The sequence below is a fragment of the Scomber japonicus genome, chromosome 14 (assembly GCF_027409825.1).
Source record: "Scomber japonicus isolate fScoJap1 chromosome 14, fScoJap1.pri, whole genome shotgun sequence".
Classification (NCBI taxonomy): domain Eukaryota; kingdom Metazoa; phylum Chordata; class Actinopteri; order Scombriformes; family Scombridae; genus Scomber; species Scomber japonicus.
In genome coordinates, this window is record NC_070591.1 from 2,940,121 (window position 1) to 2,962,403 (window position 22,283).

General features: G+C 41.5%; 1 protein-coding gene across 1 annotated transcript; it reads left to right on the top strand.

Moving 5' to 3' along the window:
- The first annotated feature begins 16,781 nt into the window (after positions 1 to 16,781).
- Positions 16,782 to 21,472, top strand: LOC128373256 (uncharacterized). Its single transcript, XM_053333546.1, has 3 exons — positions 16,782 to 16,925; positions 17,076 to 18,330; positions 20,715 to 21,472. The coding sequence occupies exons 1-3, from the start codon at positions 16,782 to 16,784 to the stop codon at positions 21,470 to 21,472; spliced, it is 2,157 nt and encodes a 718-aa protein (XP_053189521.1).
- The last annotated feature ends 811 nt before the right edge of the window (positions 21,473 to 22,283 follow it).

The window sequence follows — 22,283 nt, forward strand, 5'->3', positions numbered from 1 at the left end:
ATAATATTTGGAAAGTTGCAAAAATGATGATACTGAACATGTGACTGAGACTTAGTTTATAATGCAGTGAATTCACTGATGGTTGCAGCTCAAATATCTGCAAAAAACCAACAATATTACACTTTCTATTTAGACACTGGAAACATTTATGGAGTTCGCAAAAAAGCTCATTTTTCTGTCAATAAAATGAGAAAATGTTAATTAACATGTTAAACTATTGATACTTGAAACATGTGAGTGAGACTTTTTATAATGCATCAAATGATCTGAATGTTGAAGCTCAAATATCTGCAAAAAAACACAATATAAAACCTTTATATTTAGACTCTGGAAACAGTTATGGAGTTCGAAAAAGATAATTTATCTGTCAATAAAATGAGGAAATGTTAATTAACGTATATGGCAAGTTGCAAAAGTATTGATACTTGAACATGTGACTGAGATTTAGTTTTTAATGCAGTAAATTCACTGATTATTGCAGCTCAAATATCTGCAAAAAACCCCAATATTACACTTTATATTGAGACACTAGAAACATTTAAGAGTCAGAAAAAGACATTTATCTGTCAACATAATGAGAAATAATGTTTGTTTTGTGATCAAATATTTATTGAGAATTAAATGAACAAATTATAAACTTACAAAACTGAGCAAACATCAAAAGAATACAAACACCTTGCTTATGAGAAATATTATTAATGACCATGCTTGGCTGTATCTGCAAAAAAAACACAATATAAAAAATTTATATTTAGACACTTAAGGAGTTCGAAAAAGAGAAAATGTTAATTAATATATGTTAAACTATTAATACTGACCATGAGAGAGAGATTTAGTTTATAATGCACCAAATTCACTGAATGTTGCAGCATATAAACTTTATATTTAGACACTAGAAGCATTTATGAGTCACAAAAAGATCATTCCTGTTTCCACATAATGAGAAATAATGTTAATAAATATACTTGGCTACTTAATGTGTGAAAGGAAAGTTTTTAATGCAGTAAATTCACTGAATGTTGAAGCTCAAATATCTGCAAGAAAACCACAATATAAAAACTTTATATCTAAACAGTAGAAGCACTTAAGGAGTTTGAAAAAGCTCATTTTTCTGTCAATAAAATGAGAAAAAGTTAATTAATGTGTTAAACTATTGATATTTGAACATGTGAGTGAGACTTTTTATAATGCATCAAATTCACTGAGTGTTGAAGCTCAAATATCTGCAAAAAAAACCCAATATTACACTTTATATTTAGACTCTAGAAACATTTATGGGTCACGAAAAGATCATTTATCTGTCTACATAATGAGAAATAATGTTAATAAATATATTTGGCTGTTTAATGTGTGAAAGAAAAGTTCAGACTCTTTTTAATGCACCAAATGATCTGATTATTGCAGCTCAAAAAACATATTATTACACTTTATATTGAGAGTTTGGAAACACTTATGGGTCTGAAAAAGATCATTTATCTGTCAATAAAATGAGGAAATGTTAATTAATGTATTTGGCAAGTTGCACAACTATTGATACTTGAACATGTGACTGAGATTTAGTTTTTAATGCATCACATTCACTGAATGTTGAAGCTCAAATATCTGCAAAAAAACACCAATATTACACTTTATATTTAGACACTAGAAACATTTAACGGTTAGAGGGAGAAATAATGTTAATAAATATATTTGTCTGTTTAATGTGTGAAAGAAAAGTTCAGACTTCTTTTATAATGCATCAAATGATAGTTCTGAATGTTGCAGCTCAAATATCTGTAAAAAACATTATTACACTTTATATTTAGACTCTGGAAAAAACTTAAGAGTCAGAAAAAGATGAATATAAAGAGAAAATGTGAATGAATATATTTAGTAAGTTGCAAAACTGTTGAAACTTAAATGTGTGAGTGAGACTTTTTTATAATTGTTGCAGCTCAAACATCTAAAAACAACATTATTAAACTTTATATTTAAACACTAGAAGCATTTAAAGTTTAAAATCACTGTTCTTTAAAACATAAAACCATAAAAAAAACTTTACCTGAGAATAAAATCCAGACTGCTACTAAAAAACAAACTTATCAGATGTGAGATTTATTATAGACGAGAGACGAAGGGTGGAAAGAAACGAAGGAGGAGGAAGAGGAGGAGGAAGAGGAGGTGTTGGGGGGGTTAGAGGGGGGTGTGGGGGGGGTTAGAGAGGGGTTAGAGGGGGTCAACCAACACAGATAAACAGTAAAACCTTCTGCTGGCCTGTTTAACCTTCCTCCTCACCTCCTCTTCCTCCTCTTCCTCCTCTTCATGGGAACCAGCAGCAACCAATAAGGATCTACTGGGAACTCGGCAGCGAGCCAATGAGAAGGCCCGAAACCACCAAATCGCCCCGCCCCCCTCTCCTCCTCTTCCTCTCAGAGGCCCGTTGCGTGACTACTAATCACCTCCGAGGCCGAAGCGACAGATCGAGCAGCCGCCGCTCCTCAGGTCAGCTGATCCCGTTAATAATGCAGCAGCAGAGAAAAGAAAGAAAAGAAAACATCCCTCCATCTATCCCTCCATCCATCCCTTCATCCATCCATCCATCTCTGTCCCGGGGGTCAAAGGTCAAGGCCAGAGCTTAGACAGCGTAGTAAACAACACGACAGCTACTGTAAATATTTGTACGACGGAGAAGAAGAAGAAGAAGAAGAAGAAGAAGAAGAAGACGAAGAAGACGAAGAAGAAGAAGAAGAAGAAGAAGAAGAAGAAGAAGAAGAAGAAGAAGAAGAAGAAGAAGAAGAAGAAGAAGAAGAAGAGTTTAACGTTCGTTTATCCTTTTATTTTAATCCGATACATGATTATTTAAAGAGACAGTACACGTTTCTATTACTGTAGTACAGTTTGAGGTACTAGTACTTTACTGTAGTACAGTTTGAGGTACTTGTGCTTTAGTGCAGTACAGTTTGAGGTACTTGTACTTTACTGTAGTACAGTTTAAGGTATTTATACTTTACTGTAGTACAGTTTGAGGTATTTATACTTTACTGTAGTACAGTTTAAGGTTGAGGCTACAGTCCTCTCTGCAGGCGACCCCGGTTTGAATCCCGCACTGAGCGGTCCTATCCTGCGTGTCATTGCCCCCCCCCCCCGCCTCCTGTTTCCTGTCTATCTCTACTAACCTGTATAATAAAGGCAAAAAAGCCCCAAAAAAATACTTAAAAAAACAACAACTAGCTAACTGTATATAAAGTAGTATAAACTAGCTAACTGTATATAAAGTAGTATAAACTAGCTAACTGTATATAAAGTAGTATAAACTAGCTAACTGTATATAAAGTAGTGTAAACTAGCTAACTGTATATAAAGTAGTATAAACTAGCTAACTGTATATAAAGTAGTGTAAACTAGCTAACTGTATATAAAGTAGTGTAAACTAGCTAACTGTATATAAAGTAGTATAAACTAGCTAACTGTATATAAAGTAGTATAAACTAGCTAACTGTATATAAAGTAGTATAAACTAGCTAACTGTATATAAAGTAGTATAAACTAGCTAACTGTATATAAAGTAGTATAAACTAGCTAACTGTATATAAAGTAGTATAAACTAGCTAACTGTATATAAAGTAGTGTAAACTAGCTAACTGTATATAAAGTAGTATAAACTAGCTAACTGTATATAAAGTAGTGTAAACTAGCTAACTGTATATAAAGTAGTGTAAACTAGCTAACTGTATATAAAGTAGTATAAACTAGCTAACTGTATATAAAGTAGTATAAACTAGCTAACTGTATATAAAGTAGTATAAACTAGCTAACTGTATATAAAGTAGTATAAACTAGCTAACTGTATATAAAGTAGTATAAACTAGCTAACTGTATATAAAGTAGTATAAACTAGCTAACTGTATATAAAGTAGTGTAAACTAGCTAACTGTATATAAAGTAGTATAAACTAGCTAACTGTATATAAAGTAGTATAAACTAGCTAACTGTATATAAAGTAGTATAAACTAGCTAACTGTATATAAAGTAGTGTAAGCTAGCTCCACCTGCAGTACTTTTACTGTAATACTTTAGGTACATTTTGTAGGATTATTTCACTTTTACTTGTAATAGAGTATTCTTACATCACTGTTTTGGTAGTTGTACTTAAATAAAGGATGTGAATACTTCTTCCACACTAAAAAAAAGTATAACAGCAGCTAAATCTAAAAAAAAACACGTTATGCTCCTTTAATAAAAATTACGCTCACAATTAACCTTTTACAGTTTTTTACACATTGAATAAAATACATTTCTTTTGTCTTACTATCTTAAAGTAGATCCTAAAAGTAGAAGAAGTGAAGCTATATGATAATAATAATAATCATCATCATCTAAAAACACATTTTTATGAGCCACAGCTCGACATGCGTGGGGGGGGGGGGGGGGCGAGGGCCCGTTCATCGCTGCTTGCAGCTTTAATTTTTATTTTATAGATCTGTAACCGTTTCATTACGTTAACATGAATCTGTTCATTTACTGTGTTTATTCTTCTTCTGCAGCTCAGATCTGCGGGAGGAAGGGTGTGTGTGTGTGTGTGTGTGTGTGTGTGTGTGTGTGTGTGTGTGTGTGTTGAAGCTTCCTCTTTACATCTCCATTATATCTCTGTCATGTTATTTTTTAATGTTTTCCCGCCACGCATGTTTATTTTAAAAACTGTCAACTCGCTTTTTTTCTTCTTCATTTAATCAACTCAGGTTTTTTATATTTAAACGTTTTTATTCCACCTCTGATTTTTTATATTATTCACGCATTAATGTTTTTTATTTCCCGCTGACCTTCCTCATGAGAATAACATGAATATTTCTACCTTAAAGTAAATAAATAAATAAATAAATAAATAAATAAATAAATAGAAAAAGCTGAATTGTTAGAAACGAGTCTCAAAGCTAAACGTTTACATTGAGCTTCTTCTTCTGGTTTTTCTTTTTTTTTAACCTCCAGAATAATAAATAATAATAATTAATTTCCTTCACAAATAATTTAAATGAAATAAAAGCAGCTGATGTTACAGATTAAACACGCAGTGAACAGCTGACTGTGATATTATGACAGTCCGCTGCTGTTATTCTCTCTGCTTTAATCACATTTAACTCTATAAAGTCTAATGTTTAATTTAAAGTTTATTTGTTAGTCATCATTTAGCTGTAAAATATTATTTATATGAGCTTTTTATTGAAACGCAACAGCGCAAGTTTCCCAATTTCGGAAAAAAAATCAATTAGTGAAGAAGAGGAAGAGAAGATGACGCGATCTCCTTTTAAAATAGCTATCACATACACACACACAAGCACGCACACACAGAGACGCACGTACGCACGCACGCACGCGAGGCCGCAGCAGTTTTTATTTTGTATTATCTGATAAATAAATAAATTAATAAATTAATAAAAATGTCACGCGGGATTTTCTCTGCGACACAAACCTCTCGAGACTGAATCTGCAGAAGATTAAAGAAAACACACAATAAGAAGCTCAGAGTGAAAAATAACTATATTTATATTTATAGATTTATATTTTTATTTATAGATTTTAATCAACAACATGAAGACTTTTAGTTGATTGTCTGAAACACGATGATTGTTTTTTTTCAGGCTTCACAACACAGAAAAAATAAAAGACTGACAGGAAACAAACTCTACACTTTATTTAAGCTTTTATTAATAATTACTTTAAATAAATCATTATATTATAATATCACATTCATTAAGGACTGAGTGTGTTTCCAGCTGGAATAATAACATTTAATAATAAAGTCAGATAAACTTCATTTATAGCTGAAAAAATACATTAATCTCAAATAAAACATTTACACAACTTTAAATTTAAATGTTTCATATATTAATAAAATAAATGTAAATTGTTTAAATTGAAAATATAAAAATTGATTCATTTATTTAAATAAACAAACTAAAAGGCTTCAGTTTATTTCTCTCTAATGTCAAACTAATATATTTTATCATGAGTGGAAGTTTGTTAAAATAGGGTTTCACAATAAAAGCATTCAGTGTGAAATATAGAGCTGCAGTAAAAGAAAAATAATCAGCAACAATTCTGATATTAATTATTAATTTAGGTCTTTTTTTAAAGCAAAAAGGTGATTAAAAATTATTAATTCAGGTTTGTTAATTAGATAATTTAGCTTTTCTGTTCTTGCATTATATATATTTATTTCTACTACTATTATATTGTATTTATTGTTCTTTATTCTTTTTATTGATGCTCTTTCTCTTCTTTACAGTCCACTTTACTGCTGTACTACTGTTCATTTCCCAACAGTGGGACTAATAAAGGAATAATTGGATTTAATGAATTCATATTGAACAGAAATGAATATTAGAAAACAACTCCACTTTTATTTTTGCTAAATTAATTGTGAAAAATAACCATTAGTTGCAGCTCTGATGTAAATCTATAATAACTAAGAGGCGTGACACACAGGATCACACACGTTAGGATCATAATGAAACAAATCAGAGTTAAACTTTGTGTCACCTGGAGGAAGAGAACAGTGAAAACTAGAAACTCAACATGTGTTAGTTGTATTATTGGAGGCTCGACTGTCACTGACGTTTACTTTAGTGTCACTGTGGATGAAAACAACAGCAGCTAAATGCCTAAACTGTGAGAAACTAGAGGATAATTAGGGGAGGGGGGGTGTGGGGGGTGGTGGGGGGGGGGGGGGGGGGGGCAACAGCAGCATCAGTGACCGGCGGCTGTTTGTACTCACATCTGATTTCTCCTGAGCTTCAGAGTGAAATCTGAGACGACGCTTCAGGCTTTTTTTGCACTTTTACACACTCGTGACTTTTCAAAATAAAATACAAACAGAGACAGGAAGGAACAGAAAGGAACAGAAAGGAAAAGAAAGAAAGGAAGGAAGTGGTGATCATCAGACATTTAAAAGCTGCTGCTGGTCTGTTTGCTCACACTGACATCAATATGTGGAAACACCCCAAAGCCATGACACTGATCTATGATGTCATCAGGAGGCCATTTAATCTGTGATGTCATCAGGACGGCATTTAATCTGTGATGTCATCAGGGTGGCATTTACCCACGAGGACTGATATGGTGAATACTGCCATCCATCCATCCATCCATCCATCTATCCATTATCATCCATTCATCCATCCATCCATCATCATCCATCTATACATCCATCAATATCTTATTCATCCCTTCATCTTTCCATTATCATCCATCCATCTATACATCCATCTATATATCTATACATTATCATCCATCCATCCATCCAAACAGCCATCCATCCATCCATCATCATCCATCCATCCATCCATCCATATCTTATCTTATCATCCATACATCCATATCTTATCTTATTCATCCATCCATCCATCCATCCATCATCATCCATCCATTATCATCCATCCATCCTTCATCATCCATCCATCCATCCAAACAGCCATCCATCCATCCATTATCATCCATCCATCCAACATCATCCATCATCATCCATCTATCCATCATCCATCCATTATCATCCATCCATCCAAACAGCCATCCATCATCCATCCATCCATTATCGTCCATCCATCCATCCAAACAGCCATCCATCCGTTATCATCCATCCATCCATCCTTTATCATCCATCCATCCATCCATCCATTATCATCCATCCATCCATCCATCATCATCCAAACAGCCATCCATCATATCCATCCATCCATCCATTATCGTCCATCCATCCATCCAAACAGCCATCCATCCGTTATCATCCATCCATCCATCCTTTATCATCCATCTATCCATCCATCCATTATCATCCATCCATCCATCTAGCCATCCATCATTATCATCCATCAATCCATCCATTATCATCCATCCATCATTATCATCCATCAATCCATCCATTATCATCCATCCATCCATCATTATCATCCATCCATCCATCCATCCATCATCCATCCATCTATACATCAATCCATCCATTATCATCCATCCATCCAAACAGCCATCCATCCACCTATCCATTATCATCCATCCATCCATCCATCCATCCATTATCATCCAGCCATCCATTATCATCCATCCATCCATCATCCATCCATCATCATCCATCCATCCAACATCATCCATCCATCCATCATCCATCCATCATCCATCCATCTATACATCAATCCAGCCATTATCATCCATCCATCCAAACAGCCATCCATCCGTTATCATCCATCCTTTATCATCCATCCATCCATCCATTATCATCCATCCATCTATCCATCGATGCATCCAAACAGCCATCCAGCCATCCATCCATACCTTATCTTATTCATCCATCCACCTATCCATTATCATCCATCCATCCATTATCATCCATCATCCATCCATCCATTATCATCCATCCATCCATCACCACTCATCCATCCATCCATCCATCCATCCATTATTGTCCATCCATCCATCCATCCATCCATCAATCCATCCATTATCATCCATTCATCCATCATTACCATCCATCCATCCATCCATCATTATCATCCATCAATCCATCCATTATCTTCCATTCATTATCATCCATCCATCCATCCATTATCTTCCATTCATCCATCCATCCATCCATCATTATCATCCATCCATCCATCCATTCATTATCATCCATCCATCCATCAATCCATCCATCCATCCATCCATCCATCCATTCATCCATCCATCCATCCATTCATCAAGCCTGTCTCCCCTCCCTGCTTTAAAAAATAGCTGAATAACGTTGTTTCCTGTCTATATATTGAATAAATCTGGTACACCTCGTCTAATTGTCTACGTGTCTTAAGGTGTGAGAACCCTTTATTGACCATATGAGGAAGGAGGAGTGGACTACTACTGTATTGTGCTGTAATCTACCAGGTTAAGTTTCTTTCCTGGCCTTCCTCCACTTCTCTGTCTTAGTTACGTTGGCTCGATTGGTGACGCTCAATCCATTTGACCCATGAGGACAATAGGCGTTAACTCAAGAATAAGATATCATTTAATTCAAATGAGGCCCACTGACCATCATTTCCTAAATATGTGTATTATTTAGTATAGTAACGTCATTAGTATCTAAAACTTTCAACACTTCAACTAATGATTATTTTCTTATCCAATAGTTAAAAAGGTGAAACACAAAATTGGATGATAATTTAGAGGGTTAATGTCTGGGTCAAAATGGATCCGAGTACAACAGGAGGGTTAAAAAGCTTAAAAGCGGCCTGTTAATAGACAGAGGCTGAACTGAGCGGCTGCATAAAGGACCAGTAGAAGATAAATAAGGAGTTTTTAACTGGAAATCATGTAAAGATATTCCAGTAGAGACTCACAATATTAATATAGAAGCTGCAGATGAGAAGAATCTTTGTCCCTCAGCATCATACAGTATGTTTGCTACCCATCGACCTGAAGCTGTGCTTGGTGCCATCACAGGGACTTACAGGTCACCAATGTTAAGCAGTGCAGAGGGATAAACGCTCAGTAATAACCTCCACAGCAGATATAGTGCTGCAGCTCTTCAGCTTTGTGAAGCTGTAACGGAGACAGATTGAAAGCAGCATGTTGGGCAAAGTGAACAAAGACAACAAGAATATCCTTTACATCTGTTTATAACTACATGAAACTAATTATTAAATGTTTAAATGGTCTATACTAATGCTAAATACCAACTCCAGGTCTACGGCGGTACCTTGGTCACAGGCACTGACAGGAAAGTTAACCTATCATGCATGTTTTCTGACAATAGGAGGAAACTGGAGCACCTGGAGGAGAACATGCAAGTACAGGTAGAACACAGAAAGGCTTCAGCTGGGTATCAAACCCAAGACCCCAAACCCCAAACCCTTCTTTCTGTGAGGCAACAGTGGTAACCACCAAGCCACCATGCTGCCCACACACTACACTAGACTAGACTACACTACACTAAGTGAGTGATTTCATTGGTTTGACTGGTCTGACTTACACAGAACTACTCTGTGGAGACTGAAAACATGATCGATGTTATTAGTTGCTGTTTTAACCAGAACCAAACTCAGCTGTGTCACGTATAGCGGAGCAGCTGGACCCAAATACATAGACTACAGGCTGGTAGAGGCTGACAGAGGCTGGTAGAGGCTGGTAGAGGCTGACAGAGGCTGACAGAGGCTGACAGAGGCTGACAGGAGGCTGACAGGAGGCTGACAGGAGGCTGACAGGAGGCTGACAGGAGGCTGACAGGAGGCTGACAGGAGGCTGATAGGAGGCTGATAGGAGGCTGATAGGAGGCTGATAGGAGGCTGATAGGAGGCTGATAGGAGGCTGATAGAGGCTGACAGAGGCTGACAGAAGGCAAAACAAAAAGTGTCAGAGAAGAACAAAAGGTAGCAGGACAAGACTCAAACAAACCAGAGTAACCTGAACCAGAACAGGATGAGAATGAACTGATACACCATCAACACAGAGGATCCAACAGCAACTGAACTGAAAACCACAACCTGTATACACACACAAGAGGTGATTACAAACAGGAAATCAACCACACAGACACAAGGAGAAAATCTTTCAAAATAAGACACAAACTAAAACACACTAGAAACTACAGACAGGATGTGACAAGTGGATGTTTACACCACAGAGGAACACGGCTGGGTATCGGTACTTGATACAGAAATAAATCAATACCAAGTAATATGGAAACATCTCCCATCAATCGATCCTTTTTGCACCCAGAACTAGAAAATATGACTATTTGTATGGACTTGCTCACAGCCAATCAGTCAAATTGTTCTTCTATTTAACACAACATGTGATTGGCCCACTGCCACAGCAGCTACGACCTGTGTGTGGTGAAGTTGTGGTGAATCTGAGTTAGCGCTCTTAGCAGTTCAGCAGCCAAGATGCCTCCTAAACGCTCTAAAGTGAGTCTACACTACACACTGTTACACACGATAGAAGACTGAGACTCAGTGTGTTAACCCTAACCCATCTGTGACCTGAGCCTTTGTCTGCGTGTGTGTGGCTGTTTTTACTGTGTTTTTAAGTCAGGATCCATCATTGGTTTGCCTCCTGACTCACTGGCTGTCATCATGGAGAAGAGAAGGAGGCAGGAAGCTCAGTAGCATCCTGCACAATAAGGACTTTAGTGAAGTGAAGATCTCCTTTAGTGCCAGACTGCTTTAGAAGCTCCTTTATACCTGCTGCAGTTAATGAACACTGCTGTTGACTGCTGAGTGTTGTGGATTGTTTGATTGATGTTGATGTGACTGCCTGAGTCTGTGTGTGTCCTTGCTGTATGTTGGCTGTCCCCTAGAGGTATCTGAGACTGTACACACGCACACAATACTCAGCAGATCAGTTCATTGTTGGTTTGGCACGTTGCTGCTTTATCCTTTAATGCTGCTGCTGTTGTCTGTTGGCTGTCTGTGTGTGTGTGTGTGTGTGCGTGTGTGCTCAGGATGCTTAAACACGTCTGAAGTTTTTGCCCACTTTTCCTTTACGCAAACACTCCATCTATAAAGGTAAGCTGCATGTTGGCCAGTGGGTCAGTATAACCGACCTATCATTAGAAAGCTCAGCTCACATTAGCGTGGCGCCGAGGGAACATGGTATTGTCTGTTTACTGCTCATTAACCTGCAGACCGGCTGCCTTCCAACACACAGGCTTACAGGTCACTAATGTTAGGCACTCCTGAGGGATAATGCTGCCAGATAACAGGAGGCTTTACTGCTCAGCTTAATCTCGTGTACCAACATTAAGAGCTGCATTTGGCCACAGAGTCGGCGGCCAACAGCTGCGCTTTAGCGTGCAAGTGTTGGTGAAGAGGAGCGTGCATTTATTATCATCATCATCATCATCATCATCACCATCATCAGGGACACATTAATTAAATACATACATGTGCCACAGCTCGCTAAGATGATAATTAATAATAACGTACATTATTACAAAGATGGTTTTAAAGCCTAAAGGTTCAGATGTAGAAAAACAACAGCTCAGGCTTCAATCATCAGAGAATCATACTCCGTTAAAACCTGATTACATTGAGAGTTTCCATCATCACCGCAGACAATCTACAATATGTTCCAAGCTTAACGTGCAGTATACAGCTATGTTTTTGCAGACTTGGTGTTATGGACGGGCCCCCCGTGGGAACCAGGTCCGCCCCATCCAGGACTTTGGCCCTCCCAGGAGAAATCAGCATCAATGCCGTTTAAATGCACGAGGCTTACCGGAGCTCAGGCTGACGTCAAAGCGCCCCACGACGAGGCTCGAGGGGCCGAAAACACAATAAAATAATAAAAATGACAAGAAAAAAAAGACAGGATTCCTTCTTTGTTTGTATGTTTTTTAGTTGTCTGTTTGTGGTGTCTGGATTTAAAACAAAGTGGGACATCTGTCTGCATGTTTAGTATCTGTATCTCTGTCCATCTGTCTTTGGCTGCAGATTTGTGATGTGTGTTCATGTTGTGACGCTCTGAAGAAAAGCTCTCGCATCGACGTGATTGGCTGAGAGAGTATTTTAATAATCACCGCACCTGCTGATTAATAGTCACCTCCACCCTTCTTCGCCTCCTTTATTTGTTTTTTGCACGTTGCACTGCTGCATGTACATGAACCAAAATGGCGGGTGTAGCACGGAAGACGCCCCCACACACACACACACACACACACACACACACACACACACACACACACGCAGCTCAGACCAACCACCGGGTGCTTGTCACAACATTTGCGTGGTTAAAATCGGTCCGGAGGCTGCGACACTGACAGGAGCTCCAACCGACCTGCAGACACACAGAGACGTGACGGAGCCGGCATGGCAGCTAGCAGCTGTGTGGAGCTAGTACACTGTTTAACAGGAAGGTGCTATGGTTGCTATAGATACAGGTTGTGTTATGGTTGCTATAGATACAGGTTGTGTTGTGGTTGCTATAGATACAGGCTGTTCTATGGTTGCTATAGATACAGGTTGTGTTATGGTTGCTATAGATACAGGTTGTGTTGTGGTTGCTATAGATACAGGCTGTTCTATGGTTGCTATAGATACAGGTTGTTCTATGGTTGCTGTAGATACAGGTTATCTTATGGTTGCTATAGTTACAGGTTATCTTATGGTTGCTATAGATACAGGTCGTGCTATGGTTGCTGTAGATACAGGTTGTTCTATGGTTGCTATAGACACAGGTTGTGCTATGGTTGCTATAGATACAGGTTGTGCTATGGTTGCTATAGATACAGGTTGTCCTATGGTTGCTATAGATACAGGTTGTGCTATGGTTGCTATAGATACAAGTTGTTCTATGGTTGCTATAGATACAGGTTGTTCTATGGTTGCTATAGATACAAGTTGTGCTATGGTTGCTATAGATACAGGTTGTGCTATGGTTGCTATAGATACAGGTTGTTCTATGGTTGCTATAGATACAGGTTATCTTATGGTTGCTATAGATACAGGTTATCTTATGGTTGCTATAGATACAGGTTATCTTATGGTTGCTATAGTTACAGGTTATCTTATGGTTGCTATAGATACAGGTTGTGCTATGGTTGCTATAGACACATGGAGATGACTGTACTGTTAATACAGATCAATAAACCACCGCCCACTCAGGCTACGTGGGGTTTAAAAACAAGCGAACCCTTCATGCAGACACCAACAGACAAAAGCTGCTCTCATGACACAGAGCTACAGTGGATCTTAAGTTTATTAAATTGACTTTATTGTTTATCTGCAGCTGCTTTACATTACAGTAATATTAATGTAGTTTAATAGTTTGGATAAGTTTCTTTCCATAATTACTGTATTAACACCATAAACCAGTTAAAGTTCAGCTTCAGGCTCTGTCAGGCGTTTAATAGGAAGAAATGTAACAAGTTCAGAGTGAGTGAAAGAATCAGGAGAGAAGAGAGAGAAGAGAGAGAGGAGAGAGAAGAGAGAGAGGAGAGAGAGGAGAGAGAAGAGAGAGAAGAGAGGAGGAATCACAGGATGTAACGCTAATGATGTTGAAACTGATCCAAGAAAGAAGAAGAAGAAGAAGAAGAAGAAGAAGGTGCAACTGATTCACGACTGAAAGAAAGAGTTTAATGAAGGAAGAGAAAGAAAGAAAGAAAGAAAGAAGCAGTCCAGACGTCAGGTGATGGAGCAGGAAGTCTGACTCACACCTTCATCTAGACTAGGGATGTCAAACATGTGGCCCGTGGGCCAGATCCGGCCCGCCGAGGTGTCTAATCCGGCCCACTTTCCTTATTCTTCCCTTCCTTCCTTTCTGTCTGCTTTTCCTTCCTTCCTTCATTCCTTCCTTCCCGTCTTCTTTTCCTTCCTTCCTTCCTTCCTCCCTTCCTTCCCGTCTGCTTTTCCTTCCTTCCTTCATTCCTTCCCGTCTGCTTTTCCTTCCTTCCTTCCTTCCTTCCCGTCTTCTTTTCCTTCCTTCCTTCCTTCCCATCTTCTTTTCCTTCCTTCCTTCCTTCCTTCCTTCCCGTCTTCTTTTCCTTCCTTCCTTCCTTCCTTCCCGTCTTCTTTTCCTTCCTTCCTTCCTCCCTTCCCGTCTTCTTTTCCTTCCTTCCTTCCTTCCTTCCCGTCTTCTTTTCCTTCCCTCCTTCCTTCTTTCCTTCCTTCCTTCCTGTCTTCTTTTCCTTCCTTCCTTCCTTCCCGTCTGCTTTTCCTTCCTTCCTTCCTTCCTTCCCATCTTCTTTTCCTTCCTTCCTTCCTTCCTTCCCGTCTTCTTTTCCTTCCTTCCTTCCTTCCTCCCCGTCTTCTTTTCCTTCCTTCCTTCCTTCCCGTCTTCTTTTCCTTCCTTCCTTCCTTCCCGTCTTCTTTTCCTTCCTTCCTTCCTTCCCGTCTTCTTTTCCTTCCTTCCTTCCTTCCCGTCTTCTTTTCCTTCCTTCCTTCCCGTCTTCTTTTCCTTCCTTCCCGTCTTCTTTTCCTTCCTTCCTTCCTTCCTCCCTTCCTTCCCGTCTGCTTTTCCTTCCTTCCTTCATTCCTTCCCGTCTGCTTTTCCTTCCTTCCTTCCTTCCTTCCCGTCTTCTTTTCCTTCCTTCCTTCCTTCCCATCTTCTTTTCCTTCCTTCCTTCCTTCCTTCCTTCCCGTCTTCTTTTCCTTCCTTCCTTCCTTCCTTCCCGTCTTCTTTTCCTTCCTTCCTTCCTCCCTTCCCGTCTTCTTTTCCTTCCTTCCTTCCTTCCTTCCCGTCTTCTTTTCCTTCCCTCCTTCCTTCTTTCCTTCCTTCCTTCCTGTCTTCTTTTCCTTCCTTCCTTCCTTCCCGTCTGCTTTTCCTTCCTTCCTTCCTTCCTTCCCATCTTCTTTTCCTTCCTTCCTTCCTTCCTTCCCGTCTTCTTTTCCTTCCTTCCTTCCTTCCTCCCCGTCTTCTTTTCCTTCCTTCCTTCCTTCCCGTCTTCTTTTCCTTCCTTCCTTCCTTCCCGTCTTCTTTTCCTTCCTTCCTTCCTTCCCGTCTTCTTTTCCTTCCTTCCTTCCTTCCCGTCTTCTTTTCCTTCCTTCCTTCCCGTCTTCTTTTCCTTCCTTCCCGTCTTCTTTTCCTTCCTTCCTTCCTTCCTTCCTTATTTTTAATGATCCGGCCCACATGACATTAAATTGGGCATTATGTGGCCCTTGAATGAAAATGAGTTTGACCCCCATGATGTAGACTCATTAATCCATTCATTTATTAAACATGGTGCAAATCAGCAGCTTCTGTGCAAAATAACATGAAACAACCTGATATAATAAAATCATTTTCATAAGACATCTCAGGCTGTTCATCTGGTTTATAGATAAATAGTTTATAGTTGTATATGATATATTATTTAAAGGTTATGAAGCAGGTGTCTGACTGCTCCTTCCCTTTACCTAAAGTGAGTTTGACACTCGTGCTTTCTGCTGTTTATACTGTTTCATTTCAACTCAGTGAGAAACACAGATAACCGCCATACTGAGCACATCTGTGATGACACTGTCGACTCCACGTATCCGTGACGACACGCCTGACCTGAGACACAACGAGCAGTTTAAAGGGTCAACACCCCCACCCCCCGAAAAAACTGTAGTGTAAACACAGCAGAGAAAGAACAGAGGTAGGTGTGTGTGTGTGTGTGTGTGTGTGTGTGTGTGTGTGTGTGTGTGTGTGTGTGTGTGTGTGTGTGTAGAGGATGTCTTCATATTAATAAATTAAAGTTAAAATAAACACATTAAACTGTTTCTTTGCTGTGGTTCTGCAGCATGTACATTAATATTTAATAACAGCAGCTGTGAAGGTTTTTAGCTTCTAATCAGAACTAATTACTAACAACTACTAATGACTACTACTTATAATCAATAATTCATCTGTAAAGGAAACAATCATTTTCTAGATAAACATTGAGTGTTTTTTATATCGAGAAATTAAAGAGACTTTTTGGGGGGGGAAATGTGATAAATTAGCTCTATTTTGGTGCTTTTTTAATACATTTTGGCGTCTTAACGACATTAAAACTAATCATTAAAAAGCTGAAATATTAAATTCTGATTAATTGATTACTTTGAATGTAAATAAGCATCAAAATCCAGCTTGTTTAAGACATTTTCCCCCAAAAAGCTCTTTATTTCTTTACATAAAACCTCTATCTATAAAACACCACACAGTAGTAAATGTTGATCTTTGGTACTTTTTAACAACAACTACTCTGCTGCTGTTTAAATCCCAGCAGAGGAGAAATTGGAGATTAGGATTACGGCCGTACGCTGGCGTTGTGTCGTATAGTCGCCCATACATCTGGCACGGAGGGGAAAACCCCCGACCGGCCCAAATCCCCGGCGTGCTTGATGACGTGTGATGTAATCGAGGTAACGACGCAGCGTGGGAAGCGGGCGGAGGAGAGCGGCAGGAAGCAGCAGGAGATGGAGATGGAGGACAAGAGCGAGAGGAGGAGGGCGGTCCGGCCGACCCCCCCAATCAATCACACAACAGTGAGACGGCCTTGACCCCTCCTCAGGGGTCGGGTGAGGAGGTTAAGCAAACAGGTCGTCGGCTTTGACAATAATCCCGGCTGCTCGGCTGTTCCTGGGCTCCGGGTGTCAGCATGCAGCTCGCCCGCTATTCACCCCCACTCATCAAAGACTACTGTTGTTCTAAGGAAGCTGGGAGGGAGTCTGGACGCCCCCATCCAAACCCTTCCTGCACCCCCCTACACCCTCCCTGCACCCCTCTGCACCCCTCCTGCATCCCCCTGCACCCCTCTGCACCCCTCTACACCCCTCTACACCCTCCTGCATCCCTCTACACCCCTCCTGCATCCCTCTGCACCCTCCTGCACCCCTCTGCACCCCTCTACACCCCTCTGCACCCTCCTGCACCCCTCTGCACCCCTCTACACCCCTCTACACCCTCCTGCACCCCTCTCCACCCCTCTGCACCCTCCGTACCCTCCTGCACCCCTCTGCACCCCTCTACACCCTCCTGCACCCCTCTCCACCCCTCTGCACCCTCCGTACCCTCCGTACCCTCCTGCACCCCTCCTGCACCCCTCTACACCCTCCTCCACCCCTCCTGCATCCCTCTGCACCATCCTGCACCCCTCTACACCCTCCTGCACCCTCCTCCACCCCTCTACACCCTCCTGCACCCCTCTGTACCCCTCTGCACCCTCCTGCACCCCTCTGCACCCTCCTGCACCCATCTGCACCCTCCTGCATCCCCCTGCACCCCTCCTGCACCCCTCTGCACCCCTCCTGCACCCCCCCTACCGCCTCCTGCACCCCTATGCATCCTCCTGCACCCCTTTGCACGCTCTGCACCGCCCTGCACCCCTCTGCACCCCTCTGAACCCTCCTGCACCCCTCTACACCCCTCTACACCCTCCTGCACCCCTCTGCACCCCTCTGCACCCCTCTGCACCCCTCTTCCCCCTCCTGCACCCCTATGCATCCTCCTGCACCCCTCTGCACCCCTCTTCCCCCTCCTGCACCCCTATGCATCCTCCTGCACCCCTTTGCACCCCTATGCACCCTCCTGCACCTCCTTGCACCCCTCTCCACCCTCCTGCACCCTCATCCACCCTCCTGCACCTCCTTGCACCCTTCCTGCACCCCTCTGCACCCCCCTCCACCCTCCTGCACCCTCCTCCACCCCTCTGCATGCTCTGCACCGCCCTGCACCCCTCCTGCACCCTCCCTACACCCCTCTGCACCCCTCTGCACCCTCCTGCACCTCCTTGCACCCTTCCTGCACCCCTCTGCACCCTCCTCCACCCTCCTGCACCCTCCTCCACCCCTCTGCACTCCTCTACACCCCCCTGCACCCCTCTGCACCCTCCTGCACCCTCCTGCACCCCTCTCCACCCCTTGGATGACATCATCCACACAGAGGTCACATGTAAACATCTCCAGAACAAGTGAAGTCATGACCGCCAATCACACGCAACATATGTCAGTTAGATTTCAAAATAAAAGCGAGGAGCGGGAGTCTGGAGTTGTATTTTAACCGTTTTGTGGCTCACACCAATAAAAACTGCTGTTTAATAAAAATCATTTTATTTGCTTTTCGTTCCTCTTTGAGGCCATGACAACATGAAACATGGATTTATTGTCTCATTGAGTCTAAATGTGATGTTTTACAAACCTCTACTTTATAAAATCATGTTAGAGACTCATTCTTCTTCTTCAGTCTCTTATTTCTACATGGATTTATGGAGCTTTATTGGCGACAGAGATCAGAGATAATGATTATTTATTCATCTTTGTAAAATGATACTAACTTCTACTGTATGTCTATGTTAGCTGATTTATATTGTTTGATGTGCTGTTGTTGTTGTTTTATGTGTAAGGCTCCTTTAAATAAAATGAATTATTATTGCTATTATTCTTATTATAATATAAACATAGCACAACAAGTTTAAGTTAATGTGTGTTTGGTAGAGTATTTCTTTATTGTAAAAATGCTTCCTATACCATTAGAAAGCTGTTTATTTCCTTTTTAAATGGAGCCACATGTGTGAGGATCATGCATTAGAGGGATGAGCAGCAGAGATGAGTATCTGAGTGAGATGAAAAGTTTGTCATGTTTTTGGGGATCAGCTTGTGAGTGCTGTTCATGTCAGAGTGACAAACACGACCACGTTGACTCATCTCTGCTGCTCATCACACTCATGCATGATCCTCACACATGTGGCTCCATTTAAAAAAGGAAACAAACAGACTTTCTAGCACGCCAATTATTATTATTATTATTATTATTATCTGTATGTGCTTTACTAATCCAGCTACCTAATGATGTGTAAAGCCTTTAATTATTTACTTATCTTTCCTCACCTCCCCATTAAGAGTGTATTATTGATGAAGGGTTAGGGTACGAGCCTGAGGGAATACTCTATGTTTCATGTTTGATGTTTGATGTTTGATGTTTTATGATGCATGTTGTATGTTATTGTTGTCCTGTTGTGTGTCTGTGTATGTTTCCTGACATCAGACTGTTTAATGTGCTCAAATCATCACTGTGTCTACTGTATGTTACACTGTGTCTACGTTACTCTGGATTTTTAGTTGGTTTTATGTCTTTTAGATATTATAAGACACTTTTTCCTGACACTTTTTTGTATTGATTAGTATTTTATTATTATTTATTATGTATATTTTTGTTTTTATTAGTATAATATTTGGTTTTACAGACGTGTTTTATGTCTTGGCTGCTGTAACCATTTAATTCCCTAAGAAGAAGAACTGTTTCTCAGCCTCTCATTTTCCTGGTTTTCTGAGCCTGGTCCCTCCTCTACTATATAAGACAGAGAGTCCGCTTTCCTCAGTGGTTAACTTGCCTAGTGGCCAGATATTGTTACTACATTTAACACTACTGCTACTACTACAGTCTACAGTTAGCCAGTTAGCTGAGTTAGCCGCCGAGTTAGCCACCAAACTAGCCGCTGAGTTAGCCACTAAGTTAGCCGCTGAGCTAGCGGCAGAAAGCTCTCAGATGTAGAGTCCATGTTTCTGGTAGAGGTGGTGACTTTGATTGACAGGTGACACTTGGTAGGGGGCGGGGCTTCAGCGTTTGGGGAGGCAGAGAAAGAGACTGATTTTTACACAACTTTGAAGCCTAATTTCATATATTTGGTGATTTTTTAATCATTCAAATTTGGCAGGGTGGTTAACAACACACTTTTCTGTGGTTGTCAAACTCAGAACACATATTTATTCTTACTTTACACGGACTTTAAAGTTATAAATTTTTAATGCAATTATCTATTTAGCTCTTGTGAATGTCGGCATGCAGCAAATATCAGATTACTCATTCAGACCACCCACTGCTCCTTCACCATGACCATGAAAACATTGGCTCATGCACATTCCTAGTATCCATCAATGCTTCTGAGCTCCTTTTGAAAACTGGATGATTCATCTCAATAAACATTACATTATGTGTCTCACCTTCACCTCTCTAGCGCCCCTAGAGGCTGCTTTAGCTTTGACCTGTTTGTATCTAACAGAGACTTCTTTGTTAAAGCTGAGTTCACTTATTGAGAAGTTCTTCACATTTCAACAGCTTTGGTTTTAAAGTGTTTAAAAGGAGAAGACAGATGAGAGATAAAATGACTGGTCTCTGTATCTCTGAGCTGAACCCTTTTTTTTTTTCATCTCTGTTCTCGAGGCCCGGCCCGGCTCCTCCTCCTCCTCCTCCTCCTCCTCCTCCTCCTCCTCCTCCTCCTCCTCCTCCTCCTCCTCCTCCTCGTACCCTCATCAATTCTTCTACCTCCCAGTTTTAAGGTTTGTCTTCCTCTCTGAACTGGAAACGAGGTTTGCCATTGCATCCTCCTGCACCTCTCTACACCCCTTTGCACCCCTCTACACCCTCTTGCACCTCTCTGCATCCTCCTGCACCCCTCTGCCCCACCCCTCTGCACCCCTCTGCACCCCTCTGCCACCCTCCTGCACCCCTCTGCATCCCTCTACATCCTCTTGCACCCCTCTACATCCTCTTGCACCCCTCTGCACCCCTCTGCACCCTCCTGCACCCCTCTACACCCCTCTACACCCCTCTGCACCCCTCTGCACCCCCTCTGCACCCTCCTGCATCCTCCTCCACCCCTCTGCATCTTCCTGCACCCCTCTGCATCTTCCTGCACCCCTCTACACCCCCTCTACACCCTCCTGCACCCTCCTGCACGCCTCTGCACCCCTCTACACCCCTCTGCATCTTCCTGCACCCTCCTGCACCCCTCTGCATCTTCCTGCACCCATCTGCACCCCTCTGCATCCTCCTGCACCCCTCTACACCCCTCTACACCCCTCTGCACCCCTCTGCACCCCTCTGCACCCTCCTGCACCCTCCTCCACCCCTCTGCACCCTCCTGCACCCCTCTACACCCTCCTGCACGCCTCTGCACCCCTCTACACCCCTCTGCATCTTCCTGCACCCTCCTGCACCCCTCTGCATCTTCCTGCACCCCTCTACACCCCTCTGCACCCTCCTGCACCCCTCTCCACCCTCTACACCCCTCTGCATCTTCCTGCACCCCTCTTAGCTTTGACCTGTTTGTATCTAACACAGACTTCTTTGTGAAAGCCGAGTTTCACTTATTGAGAAGTTCTTCACATTTCAACAGCTTTGGTTTAAAGTGTTTAAAAGGAGAAGACAGATGAGAGATAAAATGACTCGTCTCTGTATCACTGAGCTGAAGCCCCGGCTCCTCCTCCTCCTCCTCCTCCTCCTCCTCCTCCTCGTACCCTCATGAATTCTTCTACCTCCCAGTTTTAAGGTTTTTCTTCCTCTCTGAACCGAAGGATTGTGAAAGGTGAGATTTTTTAAAGGGGCGTATCGTCGCTACGCTACACCGACCCGACTAACTTTACTAATGGTCTCTCTGGCCGCTCGCCAACACTTTCTGTCCTCAGACGTTTTCCTGCTTTTCTTTCAGCTCAGTCACTTCAGCGTTACGAGGCGTTTAGCTTGACCTCTGATGCTTCTTTTCTCTTTGTCTGGCTTTTTCTTTCAATTTGACTTTCTCTACCAGACTCTGCTTTTTTTATGGGGGGGGGGGGGGGGGGGGCGAGGGGGGGGTTGTTTAAGTTTCGTAGCGTTATATTGCATTAAGTGTGACCTTTGCCTCTACCGCTCCTCTCTTTGTCAGCTTCCTTTCCTCTTTCCTTTCCTCCTAATTGGTGCCTGTTCATCTGTGTGCTGTCTGAGCAGAGGAGGAGGAGGAGGAGGAGGAGGGGGGGAGGAGGAGGAGGAGGGGGAGGAGGAGGAGGAGGAGAAGAAAGAGAGGAGGGGAGGATGAGAGGAAAGGAGGAGAGGAAAGGAGGAGAGGAGAAGAAAGAGAGGAGAGGAGGAAT